The 19752-nt window shown below is 36.1% G+C and overlaps 1 protein-coding gene across 6 annotated transcripts in view; it reads right to left on the reverse strand.

The window, feature by feature from the left end:
• Window positions 1–19752, reverse strand: part of LOC145674406 (putative Na(+)/H(+) antiporter nhx-9) — a 310549-nt gene that overhangs the window by 106319 nt on the left and 184478 nt on the right. For all 6 annotated transcript variants that reach the window (XM_081744429.1, XM_081744424.1, XM_081744426.1 and 3 more), the window contains exons 2-5: window positions 11539–11856; window positions 7675–7720; window positions 4579–4620; window positions 1326–1451 (exon numbers count right to left, since the gene is read on the reverse strand). In XM_081744429.1, the coding sequence (XP_081600555.1) occupies window positions 1326–1451; window positions 4579–4620; window positions 7675–7720; window positions 11539–11856 (532 nt within the window). The remainder of the gene's footprint in view (window positions 1–1325; window positions 1452–4578; window positions 4621–7674; window positions 7721–11538; window positions 11857–19752) is intronic.

Here is a 19752-nt window from a genome sequence, read left to right on the forward strand (position 1 = left end):
TGTCTTCTGCAGGCAGGTATACTTAGTGACGACGCTAGATTTGATTTCTTGGGAGTAGGGCAACCAGAGATGCAGACGGTTTGGGGATGGTAGTTTTATATTATATTATATTTTATTATATATATATAAAATTTTTAACGACTTGTTTTATGTTACTTCACCTACATTACAATATAACGTGTCTGGGTACAATCAGAAGGATGGAGTCTTCTCTCCTCCAGCGTCGTGACTATATACTTGGTTTTACCTTGATAAAATTAAGTATTCATTTTGTGATCTGTTTTCGAAAGCCGTTTAAACCACATTAAACCATTATTATGAAACATCTAAAATTCTTTTGTTTCTGTGCATAGTAATACTATATACAGGGGTGTAGCCACGGGGGCTATCGGGGCCAGGCCCCTCCAAATTTCCTGGACCGTCAAAATGACTCCCAATCATCATAATCATCATCATAAGATTACCTTCCTTCCAAAATAACAAAGTTTACATATAATTAATAATTTACGGTAAATTATTTACCGATCCTTACCGATCAAAAAATAGTATGGTATCTCTTCCGTGTAAGGGATGACCAAATGCACTGCTTGCTACCACATCTGCTACAATTGATTGATCTAGTGCTCCTGTGCAGATCATGTCCAATATGAAGCATGAAAGTATTTTATATAGGCCTATTTTAAAATAATAATCAATCTATGTTAATACGAGAATTTGTATCGAACGGAAACGTGATCACTGAAGTTACTTTTAAAAACAGGGATGTATCAAATTCCTTTGACATAGAAAAGCTTCTGTAGCTTGGCAACAGTGGTTTTTCAGTAATCCACACCGAAAAGTTTATCTTGTACACAGAAAAAGGGGAGTATTTCTTTATTAAAGTATTTTAAGAAAGGAAGCACGAAAAAACAACTCGAAAGCAAGGAGGACAGCGTTTTCAGTTTTCCGGACGGAAACAAAAATTTTCCGGTTTTTCAGGCCTCAAAATCACTAGCTGTAACTTTTTTGGCTTTGTACATTGTAGCTGCCCCCTCAAAACAACGGGCCCCTCCTAGATAAATCTTCTGGCTACACCCCTGAATATATGCTAACAAACTATGAACATAAGACGAACTGAACTTTCCTCCTTCCCCTCCCCCCCAACTGTCTTAGTGATATTGCTAAGAGCCTGCGTAAACAACGTTAAATGAACTGTTTTGCTCTTCAATTACTTGGAACACTTCGCATATTGCAAGCATTTATGCCCCCTCTATCTCAGCTTAGGTTAGTTATTGCCACTTACACAAACTTTTCTTTGTAGAGTGAAAAATAAAAATGTTACTTACGGAGGTAACAATATGAAGAAAAATAGTCGTGGAGTGAATGTCGGGAAGGAGAACTTTGCTTCCTCATCAGATCTAGCAACCACCACCTGGTCTTGGACATCGTCTGGTATTGGAACTCCTGATAAACTGGGAAATTACGAAAAAATGAAATAGTAAAATTTCTAGTAAACGATTTGACAAGTTGCTTCGATGTGAAAATTGCTTACTTATTTAATGTAATTAAGATTAACAATTCACTAAGTTGAAATCGAAGCAGTACCAACTGAGAAGATGCTGTACTAGTGAGTAGAATGTCCCGAAATTACCAAGTTTACCATAAAATATTTTAACATAAGTAGCGACCCTTGATTTTTTATTTAACTAATCTCCGAATTTTTCTCTGGATACAGGCTTGAACTCCTATGAACTATTTTTTCAATGTGAGCATATTGTCTTCATGTATGCTGGTTTGTATGTCGACCGCGTGAAGGTTTTCGAATTTTTTATATGGAAGTCACTCATTCTTGACAATTTCTTCACCTGAGAGTCATTTTTAAAAAAATAAAAAACAAAATGGTGAATTTAAATTTCCTTACACAACGGCAGTTAAGTTTTAGAAGCAACGAGCAATACGTATTCTTAGTATCAAGAGTATCTTTCTTACGAGTAACGCTAACAATCTAGAATATACTGCCGAATTAAGAACTAAAGCAGGCAGTTAGCGAAACATGTCAAAAACAATTCCAAGATGATCTCAAATTAGTCACTATGTCGTTACTCATATGACTTCCATTTACTGTTAGTATTTATATGTTGACACCTAGTAATGAAATAATGAACTGAGTCAATTGTAACTTCACAACCTCAGCCTCAATTTTGCGAGTTTTTCGTTCCACTAATGCTTGCACTTTACTTTATTCGTGCCACAGTTTAAAAGCCTCGAACTTATACGATCCACTTGACGCCTACGCAAATTAAGAAATATATATTATTTGAGGAGACCCTAATAATAGATAGTGTACTGAAATGGGCCCAGATAATCTTTTAGCTTCATTTTAGAGATTACTTTATTTTCTCTTTTGAGAATGAGATAAACCTACTCAATGTTTCATTTACACATTCATGTTATATGGAGTAAGAAAATTTTATTATGAACTGGGCCCCATCAAATGGCGGAGAGCGGAAATGGGAGGGCAGTTGCCTCTCTTGGCCCCTGCATGTACAGTCCGCAGCAAAAAGCCTGCAACATGAGCATGTTAGTTTATTGTGAAACAACGAAGTCTTACTCCAAAATAAGTGTGCAGGGGAGGACGCCGAAGTTTCTCCTGGCGTGATTCGTGCCACTTAGACGTTATGTTGATTCCCTGAGCAGCTAGCCGTAGTTTCACAAACTTACATGCTCATGTTGCAGGTTTTTTCTGTGGACTGTACCCTTGCCCAGAGATGTGCGTCTACGCGTAAAAAACGATAGTTTACGTTTACGTGTCAACTATGCGTAGACAATGTAAACAACCTAGACTATGAAGAATATGTCAACAACACGTAATTTAATATGGCATCGTGGACAATAAAGGAGCTTTATTTTGTCGTTACCTTGCGAAATTGCGTACAAAATAAAATACCTAGACCAACGAATAGTAACTTTCGAATATACCCTACTTAGTTTCGTCTTGATGAAGGAAAATAACAAATACAGTAAAACCTGCCTTCAGCGGACCCTTTATTAAACGGAAAACTGTCTTAAACGGAAATATTTTATGGTTCCATGAATTTTGGAGTGCAAAACGTGTAAAAGTCCCTTCATTAAGCGTAAACTGTGTTATGCGGACAACGGAAAGCAAAATAAACCTTTAACGGAAAATTCTGAGTTTCAGACTGCAGCGTTTAGAACTTTGTAAGAGGGTAAATATATACATTACATTCTATAAGAGGGTAATTATATATATATAATATATATAATATATATAATATATATATAGACATATATATATATATGTCTGCGATAAATTCTTCGTTCTTTTGTTAAATCTTTCTGGGCATTGTTGACCTTCCCTAACCACTACTCATATTCACCCTCACAATTTGTCCTTAATCCCCTCACCTTTATCAAGATTCATATGGAAAGTCGGTAAGGAGAAGACGAATACGCACCGAATTCGAAAAAGAGTGTAGAATGAAAACGTATCAAGATGCTCTCAGAAGTTTAAAGGAACTGCAACAATTTGCCTTGCGAAAAAAAAAATACTCTGATTTACTTAATGTAGTTTCTCAGGTTAAAGTGTGTGCGGAAAGTCGAGCAGCCAAGCAGCAATGTATCAAGAAAACTCTGCTTGACTACTGGGAAAAATAAAGAAAGCATATGAATAGCATATTTTGTGTTAATTTTAATCTTTTTGTGTATTAATTCGTAGAAAAAAGAAGTATTGTAATTGAAAAAAGTATGTACAACGTACGTACAATATTTTCTCTGTATGTCCGTTATAAGCATGTATTTTTTTAAAGGCAACATTTACCTCCATTAAGCGGAAACCTGACTTTAACGGAAATTTTTGCCAGTCCCGCTCGATTCCGCTTAAGACAGGTTTTACTGTATTATGTATTTTGTAAAATATGCAAGAAAAATTGGCAAATACAGCAGATTCAAGACTGAAAGCCCACAGGTGATAATTAGTTTTGTAAATATCATTATAAAAGCAGTGCTCGAAGTGGAAAATCTAAGGAAGTGGTATGTGCAGAGCAGAGTAAACATCCAGATTAGATAATTCCCTCTACTTTTTATATGTTAGTCGGTTCCCTAATCTTTCGCTGCACCGGAGCAAAACAACTGAATGAGGAAATATGAACAAACGAGCAACGAAATTGTTCCTTACATTTGATAGTGGTTGTCTACATAGTCTACACGGGAAAAGGTGTAATGTAGATTACGTATAGATTACAGTAGACAATCGCGTAGACGTAAAATTATAGTTTACGGCACATCACTGCCCTTGCCAGACCTATTTGTGAGAGAGCTAAGCCACTAGTGATAGAAAAATAAGTTCTAGAGAGTAGTCTACATATTGGGTCCAGGACATTAATCGATCCTAAAACACATCTATACAAAAAACTTCAAATTTTGGTGAATCATTGAGATATATATATAGCAATTTTATTACTAGTTACGGTTCATGGATTAAACAGAATGATTACTCTACGGGGGTTTTATTTGAGCGTAAACTAAAACTTATCAATATAACACTACGCATCTATTGAGAAAAAATAAATGAATACTTACTACAGGATTGCTCCAACAGCGACACCAAGAATGATAAGAAGACTGGAAAAAAAAAAAGAATACACAATATATATTCTCCTCACGTCATCAGTTAGAAACAAGATTGTAGCAAGGGAGGCAAATGGACCCTTTCCAAATGTTCTGTACCACCATGTCGGATCAGTAAGGCTAATTTTAGACTGAAGCATTTATCGTAACATTTCTTGTAGCAAAAATCATAATCGATATCCTACCATGTAAAGTGGCAAATTCTATAGAGTTTCCCATACCATGGAATATCCTATGGCATTTCTTATCAATAGAACCTGCTCTATTTCGTAGCATTTTCCCCAGCATTTCTAGTCCGATTACAACGCCGTGATGTGTTAAAAGGAAGCGAAAGATTTTGTTGCAAATATCCATGCTCTTTGTTTTGTGTGGGGAAACAATTGTAGCAAAGAAATATCAGTTTGAGTAGGGATGCTATTATTATGCTGATTAAAAAATATGAGGAGTATCCTTGTTTGTGAAAAGTTAAAAGTCCTTTGTAGCATAATAAACATTTGCGACAAAGGGCTTTAGAAGGAATAGAGACTGAAATCTATTTTTAGTTTCGGAGCCATAATTGCGCTCTTCTCCAGTAATTTGTTTGCTACGTCAAAACAAGATGCTTATCAAAATGCTACCGTGTAAAAGCACCATATACTTTTGATGCCATAGAATAATATACGAGAATATTATTTTTGGCAGCACATCTGCTACGAGAAATGCTTCCGCCCAAAACTCGCCTAAAAGATTTGGTGTTAACATTCCTCCTGAACTATGTTGCCTCATGCACTTTTTGCTGATGGTTTTGGCTGGTTAAAAATTATTAGATTCCATCACGAGACTATTCGAGCTGAGCAGTGTAGATTACATTAGTTTGAAATTATATATGTATATGTATAATGCCCTCTATGTTTAGTACCATCAGATACACTATCTTCCGTAGACGAATTTTTCTCATATTAAGCAGGGGCGTCATTTAGGGGGGCAGGGAGGGGCAATTGCCCCCCTAAGTGAGATTTCTTTGGATTTTATCAATAAAATAGTAGTAAATCAGTGCAATACGCGAAATTTTACTTATATCAAGGGGTTTTGCCCCCCCAAGCAAAATCTGAAATGACGCTCCTGATATTAAGGTTGACATTCAAAAATCCGCCCGTCGAGAATCCGGTTCAATGGCGACGCGGGAGGGTGCAAGGGGAGGCTCCTCCTGAAGTCTAACACTGCCTCCCAGACAAGCAATATAAAACTATCCTTTTTGGTACCCACAAAAATAGCTGTCCCAACCAAAAAAAGAATAGAAAAAAGAAAAAAATCGTTCCTGCACCTGCCCTCCCCCAGAAAGTAAAGCTGCTGTCACTGATCCCAAGGATGTTATAAAATAGAGGATCTGCCCTTACTACAAAATCTTGAAGCCATACGTCAGTTTCGCCACCCCTACTCTGCCCACTCCACCCAATAGGATCGCAATGTTTTGAGCCAACAATCATGGCGGAAACGAAAGTAGCCAATCAGACTATGGCGAAAGCGAGTGTAGCCAATCAGACTTGCCGATGCTCGGTTGTTTCTTGGCTTCATTAATTTAATAGGATGAAGATACATATAGGCAGATCCTCTGTTTTATAACATCTTTGACTGATCCTATGTTTTCAAATGTTTGGCAAGTTTTAAAATTTACCGCATTGATGCGCCACTGTTTCTGGATGCACAGTTTATGTTCTGATAGCGCTGTGGTCTATGGTCAGTTTGTGCCTTGCTTACATTTGCTAGGAGCTATTCCTGCTCATTCGATCATTCACCTACTGAACTGTTTCTGAAAGGTATTATACAGGTTTCTGAAAGGTATTATATTCAATTACATACATATACACAGCATATAAACATGTAAAATCCGGCACTCTAAGTGTGGAGCCTGCCGTATTTTTTGAATGTAAACCTGTAGTGTGTTCACATTCCCCAGAGTTCACACATTAATTTGGTTCATATTCCCGTATAAGTATCACTTCTTGTTGATATGTAGGACAATGATGGACGAAAATTGGGTTAGCGAGATCTTGCTAAGCTTAACTATGACATAAAAAAAGAAATCTACATAACACGCTGAAACCTATGCGCTCAACTTCAACTTTTTCCATAAATTATACATTAGTGATCACCAAACTTATGAAGCTTCTCAGCTACCATACAATTTTAAAATTCGACTGGGACTAACCGAACCGATTTTTTTTTTTTTTAATCTTACATTTCGTCATTGCTTATAAACTCTCATTTCCAGTAAATACGGAATCAAACTATCTACGTTAGCAAATGCCTAATATACACACGAAAAACAACGTTTAGCAAATGTCTAATGTACACACGAAAAACAACGTGCACAACCCCACGCGTATACAATCACCTGTGAGATGAGGCTGACAAAAGCAGTTGCACGGGAGAAAAAAAGCAGTTGTCAGTATTCCCTATAGTTAGCGTCAGTTCAGTGAAGAAATCAAGGTTAGCCAACCGGAGCGTGAACGTGATCAACAGAAAACGTCCCCGCGAGCTACTAGTAGCTCGCGACCGACGGTTTGGCGATCACTGCTGTAGATTTAGTACTATTGGCGAATGGTTGCTATCAAAATAAAAAATTCTCTTTTCTAACACGAGGAAAAGATTTCTTCGATTTTAAAAATAAACTGCCTACTCCCAATATACACTGTATCTGTTTATTCGCCTTCGCTTCAGACTGATTACACTCAAGAACATCTGTTGGAGCTTTCCGAAAGGGATTTCTTAAAACTATTCTATACTGCAGTTAGGCAGATGTTTTAAATTACTGTATTAATACTGAATTTTAATTTACTTAAGAGACAAAAATAGATGAAAAAAATAGCTCATTTTTCATGAAGGGCTCTGTCTCTGCATTATTGATATAATATATTCTTACAAGAAAACACTCAAAGATAATTTAGATAAATATTTTCAACATACAAATTGCCACTATTCCTTATAAATCTGCATGTGAAATTAGTTACTGAAAAATAAAAAAAAAAAGTAAGATACTTCAAGTACTGAAAAAAAAAAGCTAATTACCATGATTCAGGTATGTGTGTAGACAGCCAATGGACGTGGTGGAAACCTGTAAATTGAGAGAAAACCATTAGTTACCAATTAAAGAACAGAAAAGCAGTAACAAATGAAATTTAATATTTACATCTTCATTTGGAAATGAGTGAGTGTGTTTGGGTTTTCAAAGGTTTTAACTGACTGGAAGAAAATGAGGTGTTGTGGTACACTAAGATGGAGTTCGAGTTGCGAATGTTGTGGTACACGCTCGAATTTCGTGCGAGACTCTCATGTGAGTTCCTACGAATTGCATGAAAGGTGCCGAACAACGCAAAATATTGGGTCTCTTATCAAGTTTAGGAACAATTCCAGTGAGTTTTGTATCTCAACTAGCCTTTGGCTAGCTGGGAGCTCCGCCCCCAGGCTGCATAGTTTGCTCGGCCTACGACCTCGCATTTCTCATCTATCGGCCTTTGCATCAACATTGAATTTCGTGAACTTGCTCCTCATATTTCCTAAATTTGCCTATCCGGGGGCTTCGCACCTACACACTGTCTTTGCTCGGCCTACGACCTTCCACCTCTTGAACCCACAATTCTACCATTTCTCTTCCTATTTCAACTATCTAAAGAATAATATTTTTTATCTCAAGAAAACGCCCATTTAAATAACATGGAGATTTCTTCATCCCCCGTTTAGACCCCTTAAAAACTAACAATATTCACTTTGGGCAATTTTTCTGTGGGTTAGTCCTGGAAGGCTACAATCGTGCCAAATTTCATCATTCTAATCCTGCCTGAAGTGCCTAAACATTTTGGGGTGTAGAAGACGTCCCATATAAATAACATGGGAAAGATTTTTCAGTTCCCTATAAAAACACTCTAAAGTTGGATTTTTCTTTATTTTTACTGATTTACTTAGGTAGTGCTAACGAAAACTTACACTCATGTCCAAAATTATTGTCGCATGTCTAAAAATATGTTGAAGGAATATAACCTGACAATGAATTCGCCAAGTATTTCTTATAATGTTTGTATGTGTACAATCGGCAAAGACATGTATGTGGCAAATTTCATGTCAAAAGAGCAGTAAATAAGAACAATAAAACGAAAATAAAACTTTCTTGTCCATTTAGCAACATTTTGTTTTACTCATTCTAATTTTTGTATTTATAATCCTTTTCCTGTGAAATTTACCACAAATATACATTTCCCGATTATACACATAGTATCAGTTTTAAAAGTACCCTACAAAATCATCAACAACTTATATTTTTTTTACAAGAAGATAGATATGCGACAATCATTTTGGACATGATTGTACAAGCGTACCGAATTTCAAGTTTTTATTCCAATTCTAAGTACCTAAAACATGAGATTATAGGTTAAAAAAAAAAGAGGCTCATTTAAATAACATGGGGAAAATCTTCATCCCCTCTTTAGACCTCCTAAAAATTGAAAATATTCACCTTTGGTAATTTTCCTGTTTGTTAGTTCCGGAAAGCAACAATCATGCCAAATTTAATCATTTTAGCCCTACAGGAAGTGCTCAATTTATATCGGCTCGTAGTTTTATATATAGTCAAGATTACCTTTTAATACAACGTGTCTATAAAAATAATAATATACTTTAAAGTTGATTGCGTTGCTTTGGATAATCGTATTTAATTGAAACTAGTCACATTTGAAAAAAAAAAAAAAACAATTTTGTGCATGGCAACAATGAACAATAATGTAAAACAATGTCAATAATGAATGGGATCAAATACAGAAAGTAAATTCACTCATGTTTACTTTGCGCTTAATAATTGGTGAGCACACTTGTGTTTACATGCTCACTAATTGATTATTTCCACAACTGGAAGAAGGCAATGACTTCAAAATGGAGCACCTCCTCACTGGCATTTACATGTTCGGAAACTTCTAAATGAGCGGCATCCAGAAAGATGGTTGAGTTTATTTTGAGCTTAACGTCTCTTTCAGCAGCGTGGTTATATGAGACGGGCCCTACTGATTAACGTTGAACCCGAACCACATGAACTCCCGCCGGGAACTCCCGGAAGATGGATTGGACGTGCCGAAAAATGATGTCTTCTACAAGTGGCCGCCAAGGTCGCCTGACTTGTTGGGCTGTGACTTCTTTTTATGGGGTTATATAAAGAATTGTGTATGTACTCGCATAGTGTCAAAACCTGCAAGAAGTGCAGTTCGTATCAGTACTGCCGTTCAGTCTATTTCATCGGATATGTTGGAGCGTGTGTGTCGTGAATGGGAATATCAAGTTGATGTTTGCATCGCCACTCGTGGGGCCTACATTATGTCTGAGGTATCGTAAGACACATGAACTTTATTTCAAACGTGACCAATTTCATTTAAATACGATTACCCAAAGCGAAGTAATATCACTGAAAGTATCATAGTATTTTATGGACACACTGTATAATTTAACATTTATGAAACTACTTACATTTGACTACTGACCAATACTAACGATAGGTTGCTTGAAGTCACTCCTACAAAGCAGTCACCCTACCCATAGCATATACTTCACTCTAGGGCCTATCTAATTTCCCGAGTACCATGCGAGGTCTGTTGTATCGTCACCACTGCTGTTGGTTCACATTGAATTAAAAGTCAAAAGATTCGTCACGTAGAAGTAGTAATTACTATTTTAGAAATTTCTTCAGAGTTTGATGCACACTAACAGCCGAAGTTTGTTTAACCGATTTTCTCGACTGAAAAATGTTTTACGGAAATTACTCTTTCAAATACAGTAAAACATGTTTCAAGAGAAATCGAACGGAACTAGCAAAAATTTCCGTTAAATGCAGGTTTGCACTTAATAAAGGGACCTATTTTAAAATAAAATCATGTACATGTATATAATGGACATACTGACAAGATGCTGTACCTTATTCAGTTACAGTATTTATTGCTGCTATGAATTAAGACATGGAAAACTTACAATAAATAGAATACTATACACAAATTCTCTCTTTTTTTCTCCAGGAAATCACACTAAATGTATTGGCATTTCTCCGTAAGGCAAACTTTGTAGTACCCTTAAACTTTTGACAATCTTGTGAAGTCTCGCCTACACCTCTTCTAACTTCATGTTTATATCTTTGGACCAATTAGTGACAGTTTCTGGCTTGCTGCTTTATTAACAAGTGTAATTGTGAACACCTATCAAACTGTTATACTCTATTAATTTGTATACATCTGTACATATATTTCAAAACATTTGATTCTATAACTCAAACATATAAGTTATCTAATATTGGTTACCTCCCTAATGCATTCGTTAGTTTGAAAGCTACTAAAACATACTGAGTTGAAATTTGTGTTGTACACTGTAATGTACTTTGAAATTGTACACTATAAGGATCCTCATTAGGGCACCTTTTCAAAAGTCACATTTCCGTGTGTTGATGATACGATTTTTTCTTTACATTAGTTATTAGCGAATCTTATTGTGTGCTACAACAAGATCTGAACATCGATGAATGGTGAAAGAATATATACCGGTAAAAAAAAAAAAAAAAAAAAAAAAAAAAAAAAAAAAAAAAAAAAAAAAAACCTTTCAAATAGCTTTGAAAGTTCAGGTGCCAGCACCGAAAGAAATTTTTCCTGCAGTATAGTCCCCTAATACAAGTGGTAAGTTTGGATGCATAGTTGTGACCAAAAACGCTTGACCACCTAACTTGCATACTAACGTTCTTATTCTTAGCCATAGATGTGATTAAATGTGAAATTTACTTGGTGTACTTATTTTGATGTCAAGCTAAACAAACATACCGTTTTGTAAGTACAAATGCGAGAATATGCCCTTCTCAGCAGAGGTAGTTGGCCAGGTGTTTCGTAAGACGGTACATTTTAGTTAAAAACTCACCGACTTTTGCGAGTCCAGCAATAACGATGAAGGCTGTAAATGTGTAGAAAATTCCGATTTCCTCCCATCTGAAGTTTGCCACGTGGATTCCATGATGGATGGTCTCGTTGCTGTAGTCTTCTGCATTCCTCTTATGTCGAACGAACAAGGAGGCGATTGTTCTTGGCAAATTTGAGTCATATTCATCTTCAGGTACATTGACGTTAAATGCTCCTGGGTTCACCCCTAATGCTTTACAAGATACTATGGACGAGATTATTATCACTAGCAGAGTAACATGGATTGACTTCTCAGAGGATTGCATTGCAACGATTGAACCTGGAAATAAACGTTTAAAAATTAATATTTATTACAGGGGAGTATGGTAGTGGCATGGCAATTGCACGGCAACCAACACTTCGGAACCCGACCACATCAAATTTTAGCGAAATTTTGTTATCTTTTGGATACAAACAAATTACATTTCAGAAAATTTTACTTACGTGGTTTCATTGCTGGTATGTATGTAGAACAGTTGCTAAGAAGAATAGTAGTTATTGATACCATAAATAGCTACCAATTTACTTTTTTAATTGAGGAATTGTTATAGCCTTCTTTGAAAATTCATTAAAATGCTCTTGACGGTGATATAAGGCTAGGTTTCAAATAATATGAGGCGAAATTCACTCGATTTCACCTTTGAACGTAAAGTATGCTTTCATTTCCCCTCTCGATTAGTTTTTTTAAAAACAAATATGCACTGACATATCTCTATTACAAGTTAGGACAAACGTTGGATCATTTCACGTTAAATTTTTACTTTCGAGTGACAATAGGAGAGAAGAACTGTGATCATGAAAAGTCTCGTTCAAGATTTCAACGGATTTACACGTTTCAATGCCCTTACATACGAAAAAGTTATTTTTAAGAAAAGTATTCCCCGTCCTGGTTTGCACTTGCCTAGACGTCATACCGTTCAACCAAAGTGCATAAGGTTTTTAACAAGTTTATGAAACTATTCCTACTCCAAAAGGATAAGGATAGTTTACTGAAGGATAAAATAGTGATTTTTGTGGTAAAGATCAAACTATTTCATTTATTTTTCATAAATGAATGTCATTAACATCTCTGATACAGTAGCAGTTTTACTGGGAAAATTCAGTTTAGGTAGATTACTCTCGGAACTGAGGCATTTTTGAATGATTTCTTCAAACTACAAGCAATTTTATTCCTATTTCATAAATGTTCCATTAAACAAACCTACAATATGATATAAATCATTATTCTTTAAAAAAAATCAATTTGTGCTTTTCCAATATGGAACGATTCTCAAAAAGACAAGCAATTAAATATTCAATTAAAAATTCCCAATATGGTATAAAGAATTCATTTTCTTTAAAAATTAGTAGTAGTAGTTTCCTCGAAGAGTGTCTTCTTAGATATAAAGATTGCCGAAAGCTTCTATTGTAATTTTGTTAGTTTCTCTTAAATGTTTCCTTGATAACTACATGATTGAGATCGAGGAGGTTTAGTGCGGTGACCAGCAGTGTGGTAATTAATGGGGGGGGGGGATTCCCAAGCACCTCTGAATACTCCCCCGGAACCTCGTTCCCTTTGTGCTTTCTAGGGGGGAACTTTGTAATGACCTCAACCTTCATGTGTAATTACAAATATTAAATTTATATACAAATAAAAATAGTAAGTTTTTCAACTTACTAATAAGAAATCTGTATCAAAATAGAATCTACTCCGAGAAGTTTGAGTACAGTGCAGTGGCGTATTTAGGGGAAGGGCTATCGGGCTCAAGCCTCTCCCGAAATAAATTTGATGGTTTTTCGCATTCCACGTAGGGCTACAACAATAATCCTTCTCATAATTTAAGAATTTCATTAACTTTCCATTTTCTTATGACCTATGTTCGCAAATAGACGTAATACTGTATTTTTCAAATTTCATTCCATGTAAGAACTATGTTCTTTTTTCTATCTTTCTTCCATTCTACTTTTCTTTTTCTTGGTTGTTACCTTCTTTCGCTTCTCCTATCCTAGTTTTGACTGTTGTTGGTTGTGATTTGAGTCGGCCGTCATCAGGAACACCAAAACTATGAGAAGCTGAATAGTAAGATCTCCTGAACAGTGAACAGATTGAGGTATGTTTCAGTCTCTCAGGTTTAGTTCTATGTTCCGTTGGTAGCTATTTTATTGTGAACAATGAATAGAAGACAGTTTTTAACGAATATCTGTTCTACCTTTTTTGTATAATACACCTCTTTTAAACTAGAAAGTTAACTACTTCGAATGAATATTTATAATTGTGGTTGTGCATATTTGTAACTTAAATTTAACGTGGTGTTCTAGTAATTACACAAATTACAATTACGAGCACAACGCTCACAGAAAATACCCAAGATCCTTTATACACTATGTACGTTAGAAAAACTGTTTTTTTCAAGTCTTGTGAGAAAAATACTGTGAACTGAGAAATTATAACCTTTTCCATATTGTATAGGGGTATTTTTCTGCAAGTACAAGCTTCTTTTGTAACGTGTTGAAAAATTAACACAGTCTGCAAGACAGTGACGTATTTTATGGACTACCGGGCCTACCAGCAGCACCCGTAGATTACAAAATAAAGTTATAATATGAACTAAATTATATTAATAATTTTATAATTTAGTATCTTCTTTCAATGATAAAAGTTTGAGAATTTAATGTATTTAGAAAGATCCACTGAATTCTTTGCACGCAGTCTGTCTCGCGAACTTAAGAGGTCTTCAATATGACAACGCAGCAGAAACCACTCTAGCTACTACAGTAAGAATCGTATCCGAGCATTCCCCTTCGCTCCACCTCCGCCTACAGCGTACGAACGGGCCGCCAGGTAAAGCAGTTGCCTCTAGAGAAATCAGTTTCTTGGGCGTGAGTGAAAAGGAAATTATACGAGTAAAAAGTGCATTTTGGGCTTCTCTGGGAATTGTTTGAGACATCATGAGCCTCGTTTTCAAGCGATTTGCGTTAACGCAACGAAAATTTTGTGTTTTATAGTAGTTTGCATAGCTCTTACAGACATGCTCCTTTCCTAATCGCCTATTTCAGCGTTCGTTACTACTCTAACAGCTTCCATTTCCCCTGGTGAGTAGGGTTACCGCCTATCTAATGCGAAATGTAGTGATACTTCATGCAACAAATAAAGATAAATGTACGATTGTTTTTCCGTAATACTAATAAGATAATGTCTTGCTAGTGAAGCGAAAATGATATTTATCTACTTGATAAAAGGATAGTGCAAGTTTTTTTTCTTATTTTGAAGATTGTACGATAACGTGGAAACTGAAGTACAACAACAATAACAACAACAATAATAATAATAATAATAATAATAAAATTACAGATGTTATAAAGGTTAGTGGTAGCCCAAGCCATCAAACCAGTATACGCCAGTGCTGCAAGAGTACACTTAGTACAAGTATATTTTAGGTCCACACTAACTCCCCCCCCCACCTTGAAGTGCTTCAATTTCCACACTGGTGCCAGTACACTGTAGGTAATTAGCGAGTCAGCTAATATTCAATGCATATCTGCAAACCTTCATTGATGAATTTGGCCCTAGTTCAGATTTCCATATTGTAAGCTGGAGGTCCAATTGGCAAATACAATTGAAAGGGCACCTTAGTAACTGTGAAACAAGATTATAATCAATTTCGTATCCCACCAAACTTCATTAAAATCTGATATAGATTAAAATATTTTTAAATGTCATTGAGCTTCACAAGCAATAGACGACGTCCAAATAAGATATGCATATAGATATTAACAAAAAAATAAAGTCACCATACATTCAATTGCTGGTTAAAACAGTCTAATAATATTTGAAATAAAAGGACACTGCAAATGAGTTCTTTTTCACTTTCACTGAACTCTTGAATCGAGTAAAATTGGATGAATTGTCAGGTGTGTTCATTTCAAATTGAATGACGCGATAAAAAAAAACACCTCAAGCGAAGAAATTCAAACCATCAGTTCACAAAATCATGTGAACAATGTTTTGAAACAAAAGGGGTGTGACTTGTGGAATTCTTGGAACCAGAACGATCACAGCAGATATGTGTTGCCTAATACTGAATAACCTGAGAGATGCCATCCAAAATCGACGCAGAGGAATGCTACGCTCGTGCCATCGAAATATTCTGACGTGTCACTTTCGAAAGTGAAAAAACTACAATATCATGTTAGTTAGTAGCCTCAGTGTACAGCTATACATTTTGTCATGTCTCAACTAACGACTTGATTCCATGGCGAAAGTTTTATCTGGTCTGAAGTAGTGAACAGCACGTTGCACATTTAAAAAAAAGTTATTCCCTGACAAAATGTGATCAAAATATGGAAAGATGTGAAATCAGTGGAAGAGATTTCAGGAAAATACGGTCGGTGAAGAAGGGTTTATAATACATAGAGCAAACGCGGTAACAAATAGGTAACTGGAAACTTTTTTGTTATGTAAACCAAGTTTAGTGTCCCAAAAATGTTAAATCTTGGCTACAATCTAGACTGTTGCCGGAAGTAGAAATCCAGCATTTCCGGTTTCAACATTTCTCTAAGGAATACATTTCTTTCCAGAAAGGAATCTAGATTTTTTAAAAATTCTGTAAATTACCAGAACGAAAATTTGTCGGATGAGTCACGTAACCTCTAGAACTTTACAGTTAAGTTGATACCGAAAGTGAAGAGTCAAAATTAGAGTTGTTACAATTTTGAGAAAACTGCTTCCAGTTTCAGAACCAGAATTGAAGATAAACCAATTTCGGTTTTGAACCTAAAACAATTTGTGAGAAAATCAGAACCGGAACCTATATTTTCAAAATTTGTTTCGGTTCCAGAACCAGAACCATTTTGTCGAATAAAATAGATTTCGATAATCAGTATACCGCAACGCGACATAAATGATTGACATACGGCGTTGGATTGCACAGACGAAATCCCTGATAAGCACGATACCAATGGTGCCGCGAATATACAACGTGGACCGTCGATTACTGGAAACGTGATAGGTTGGATAACCCATAATTCACTTTATTTTAAACTACGGGCCGTGATTGTATGTGGCAGACGGCCAAGGAAGTGTATGTCTTGCAGTGTCTCCGATCAACCGTGTAACTTGACAAAGGCTTTGTGCTGTGGGCCACAATCCAGGTTTTCAGAGAGTCCGGTCCTGTTTTAGCTTAACTGATCGTGTGTTTACCCGTGATTATGCCACCATTCCAGGGGAATAAGCTTATTCTATCGCCTAGAGGTTTCTGGCCAATGACCTCATATTGAACGATAATATACTCACTCACACAGCTAAAGCTGTTGCAGCGTAGTTTGAGAAACGTGGAATAAAGTTTAATACCTCACCTGGTTTGCCTAATCCCTGGACCTGAACACAATTTAACATCTGTGGTCAATTTCGAAGACACGAATTCGACGTATATTTCTGCCTTCATGTTCTCTCATGAAACAGTGATGCACTGCAGCTCACCCAAAATGGTGTAATAATCTACTTGCTACAATTCATGGCTTCTGAGACCCCATTCCACGTCGTATCAAAGATTTTTCGAGGGTGAAAGGTAATCCAGCGGCGTATTAAGCTAAGATTTCCTCTTTTATTCGTTTCAATTGATAAGGATCTATGTATTCAATGTTTTTTTCGAACTGCACAGGAACTTAAATTGCGATAAGCAACGTTGGCATGTTCTGCTTAATTTTGCATCCCGAATCTGTTTCAACCTTTTATTGATACAACTGAAGGAAGTAAGAAAGTTCTACATTCGTATTATTATTATTATTATTATTATTATTATTATTATTATTATTATTATTATTATTACTACAACGTTGATAATTTTCGTGAAACAGGTCCCTCTATTCTCTGAACACAATAATGAACCTATTCGTATTGAGCATCCTTGGAATTAGTTTTCTTAGCGATTTGTAAATTACGCTATACTAGATATGCCTGTACCTCAGGGTCACTATCCCAACGAAGCTTGCGTTCACTAATCCCAAAATAGGCTCACAATAGCTTAGGTTTATTTTTAATGGAGCTTGCACTCTCGTGGTTCCCCTCATTAAGGCTCAGGTTAACTTCCCTCAATGGGGTCATCACTGTCGTGGCTGCGTTACAAAATATATTGGGGTTCGAGCTCACTAAAACTCGTTACCTACTTATTAAACTAGCTCAAGTTGAGCGAGAATCCTAGTCAGCACGAGAATCTGACTCCAGACCTTGGAAATTTTAGTTTGTTACAAACATACTGATACTAGTATTATAATGAATACTACTTTTATACGCATTTTCCATATTTATCTATACACTGTGGAACAGCCCTTTCCATGTCTCACTAAACCAGAAGAACAGTCCTAATAGATCGAGCAAGCTGACATTGTCGAATGCTGTGACAGGCAAACAAGATAATCTAATCTATAGAGTATTTTACTGATGAATCACTCAAGGATTCATGATTACTCGTACACTGCCAACTCTACACACTTTTACCACCTCTCATCCTTGGCTATTACGGTTTCTCTGTTGGTTCTCCGAGAATAAAAACCGAACTGTAACATCACATCTGCCTGAGACACCACGTAGTTTGTCTACACACGAACTCAATATTTTTTTTCTTTGCGTGTCTGACAGTGCGGTCGATATGAATTCTACCTTTCTGTTGTCTTGGATGTTTGTGTATGACAAGTAGTATATGCGTAAAGAGTATTGTGACACCACTAGGAAAAGATCAAAATTAACAGTATTTTCCTACATATGCATACTGTCAAACTCCTAGCAAATGTTCCTTTTTAATGTACTTTGTCGCATCTACAATCCTAATAATGTACCCTATTAAATAGGTTTCATCAAGATTTAGGAGTTTGACGAAAAACTCGTTTGCGGATCACATATCGACCTCATCCAGAGCTATTAGACTACTTGGTCTACTTTTTAGACTTTCTAAAATAAGAAGTCTCTCTGCCCTTACGATGTTTTATAAGGCTTTCGTCTCCGCGATCATTGAATGTTCACTTGTATGGAATATGCCAGTACCTACTAACCCATCTTGCATTGACTGTCCTAAACTACTTTGTCGTGGTTACTTCAATTTAGAATTCCTGAGTTACGTAATAACTCGAGATAGGAACTAATGTCTTTAAATGAACATAAGTAGGCCTACCCCCTGACAAATGACAACGTGGTGCTGATTTACTTTATTATGAATGGTAAAATTGATTCTGAATTCTTATCATAGATCGACATTCGTGTTCAACCACAGCGAAATCGCTCCTTTAATTTGCTAATTTATACCTTCTTTTTTGTATTTTTTGGTCTTCCCACCTTATGTTTTCAATTTCAGCCAAATCGTCTTGTGCTGTATAAAATATCAATAAATAAACAGTATAGAAATGATTTCTTCTACAAAATAAGAGCTATAGTATTGGAACGAACGAACGACATCTTAAGGTAGTTCACAGTTCACATATACCGTAGAGCTAACCAAACTATACTTACCCCATTAAATATTCTCTCTTCTGTGAATATAGTAGAGAATTGTTTGTGTCGACTGGCGTAGAAACAAAAATAGCTATGAACGCAGTGGTATAGTGAGGGTTCCGGGTTTAACGTCCCTTGAGTTACTTAAAAAGAAATGGTTATCACATTAAGATATGTAGAAAAGCACATTGAAATTTTGTGAACTTGTGAGGTTGAACTCTGCCCTTGAGGAAACTGCGTACGCTACTGCATGAAAGTTCATTACACACACAAATCGAACTCTAAAAAAAATCTCAAATTAACAAGCAACTAGATCCTTGTAATGAAGCAAAACCACACAAACTATCAGCTGACTCGAAATCCAGAATTTGGCAATCGGAAGGCTCTGAAGAAACCCTTTTTGTGAGTGGTTCAGTAGAACACGTGACAAACTGGTGGGTTATTCGCTATGCTTGACAGCGTGTGTGTGTGCACACAGTATAGCATGGTACAGATTCAAGTACTGAATAAGTACTGAATTGTATGCATAATTCAGTGAAGTGCATTTCGTGTGAAATATAAAAAAGGGAATAAAACTATTGTCCTTCACATTTCAGGAAAATAAAGTCGAGTGACAGCTAGTCTACCGTTTGATGTTGCTTATGCAACTGTTTGCCCACACGATTAGACCCAATACAAAATAATTTGAAGTTTTCATTCCATTTTTACAAACAT

The sequence above is a fragment of the Thermobia domestica genome, chromosome 17 (assembly GCF_964235325.1).
Source record: "Thermobia domestica chromosome 17, izTheDome1.hap1.1, whole genome shotgun sequence".
Lineage (NCBI taxonomy): Eukaryota > Metazoa > Arthropoda > Insecta > Zygentoma > Lepismatidae > Thermobia > Thermobia domestica.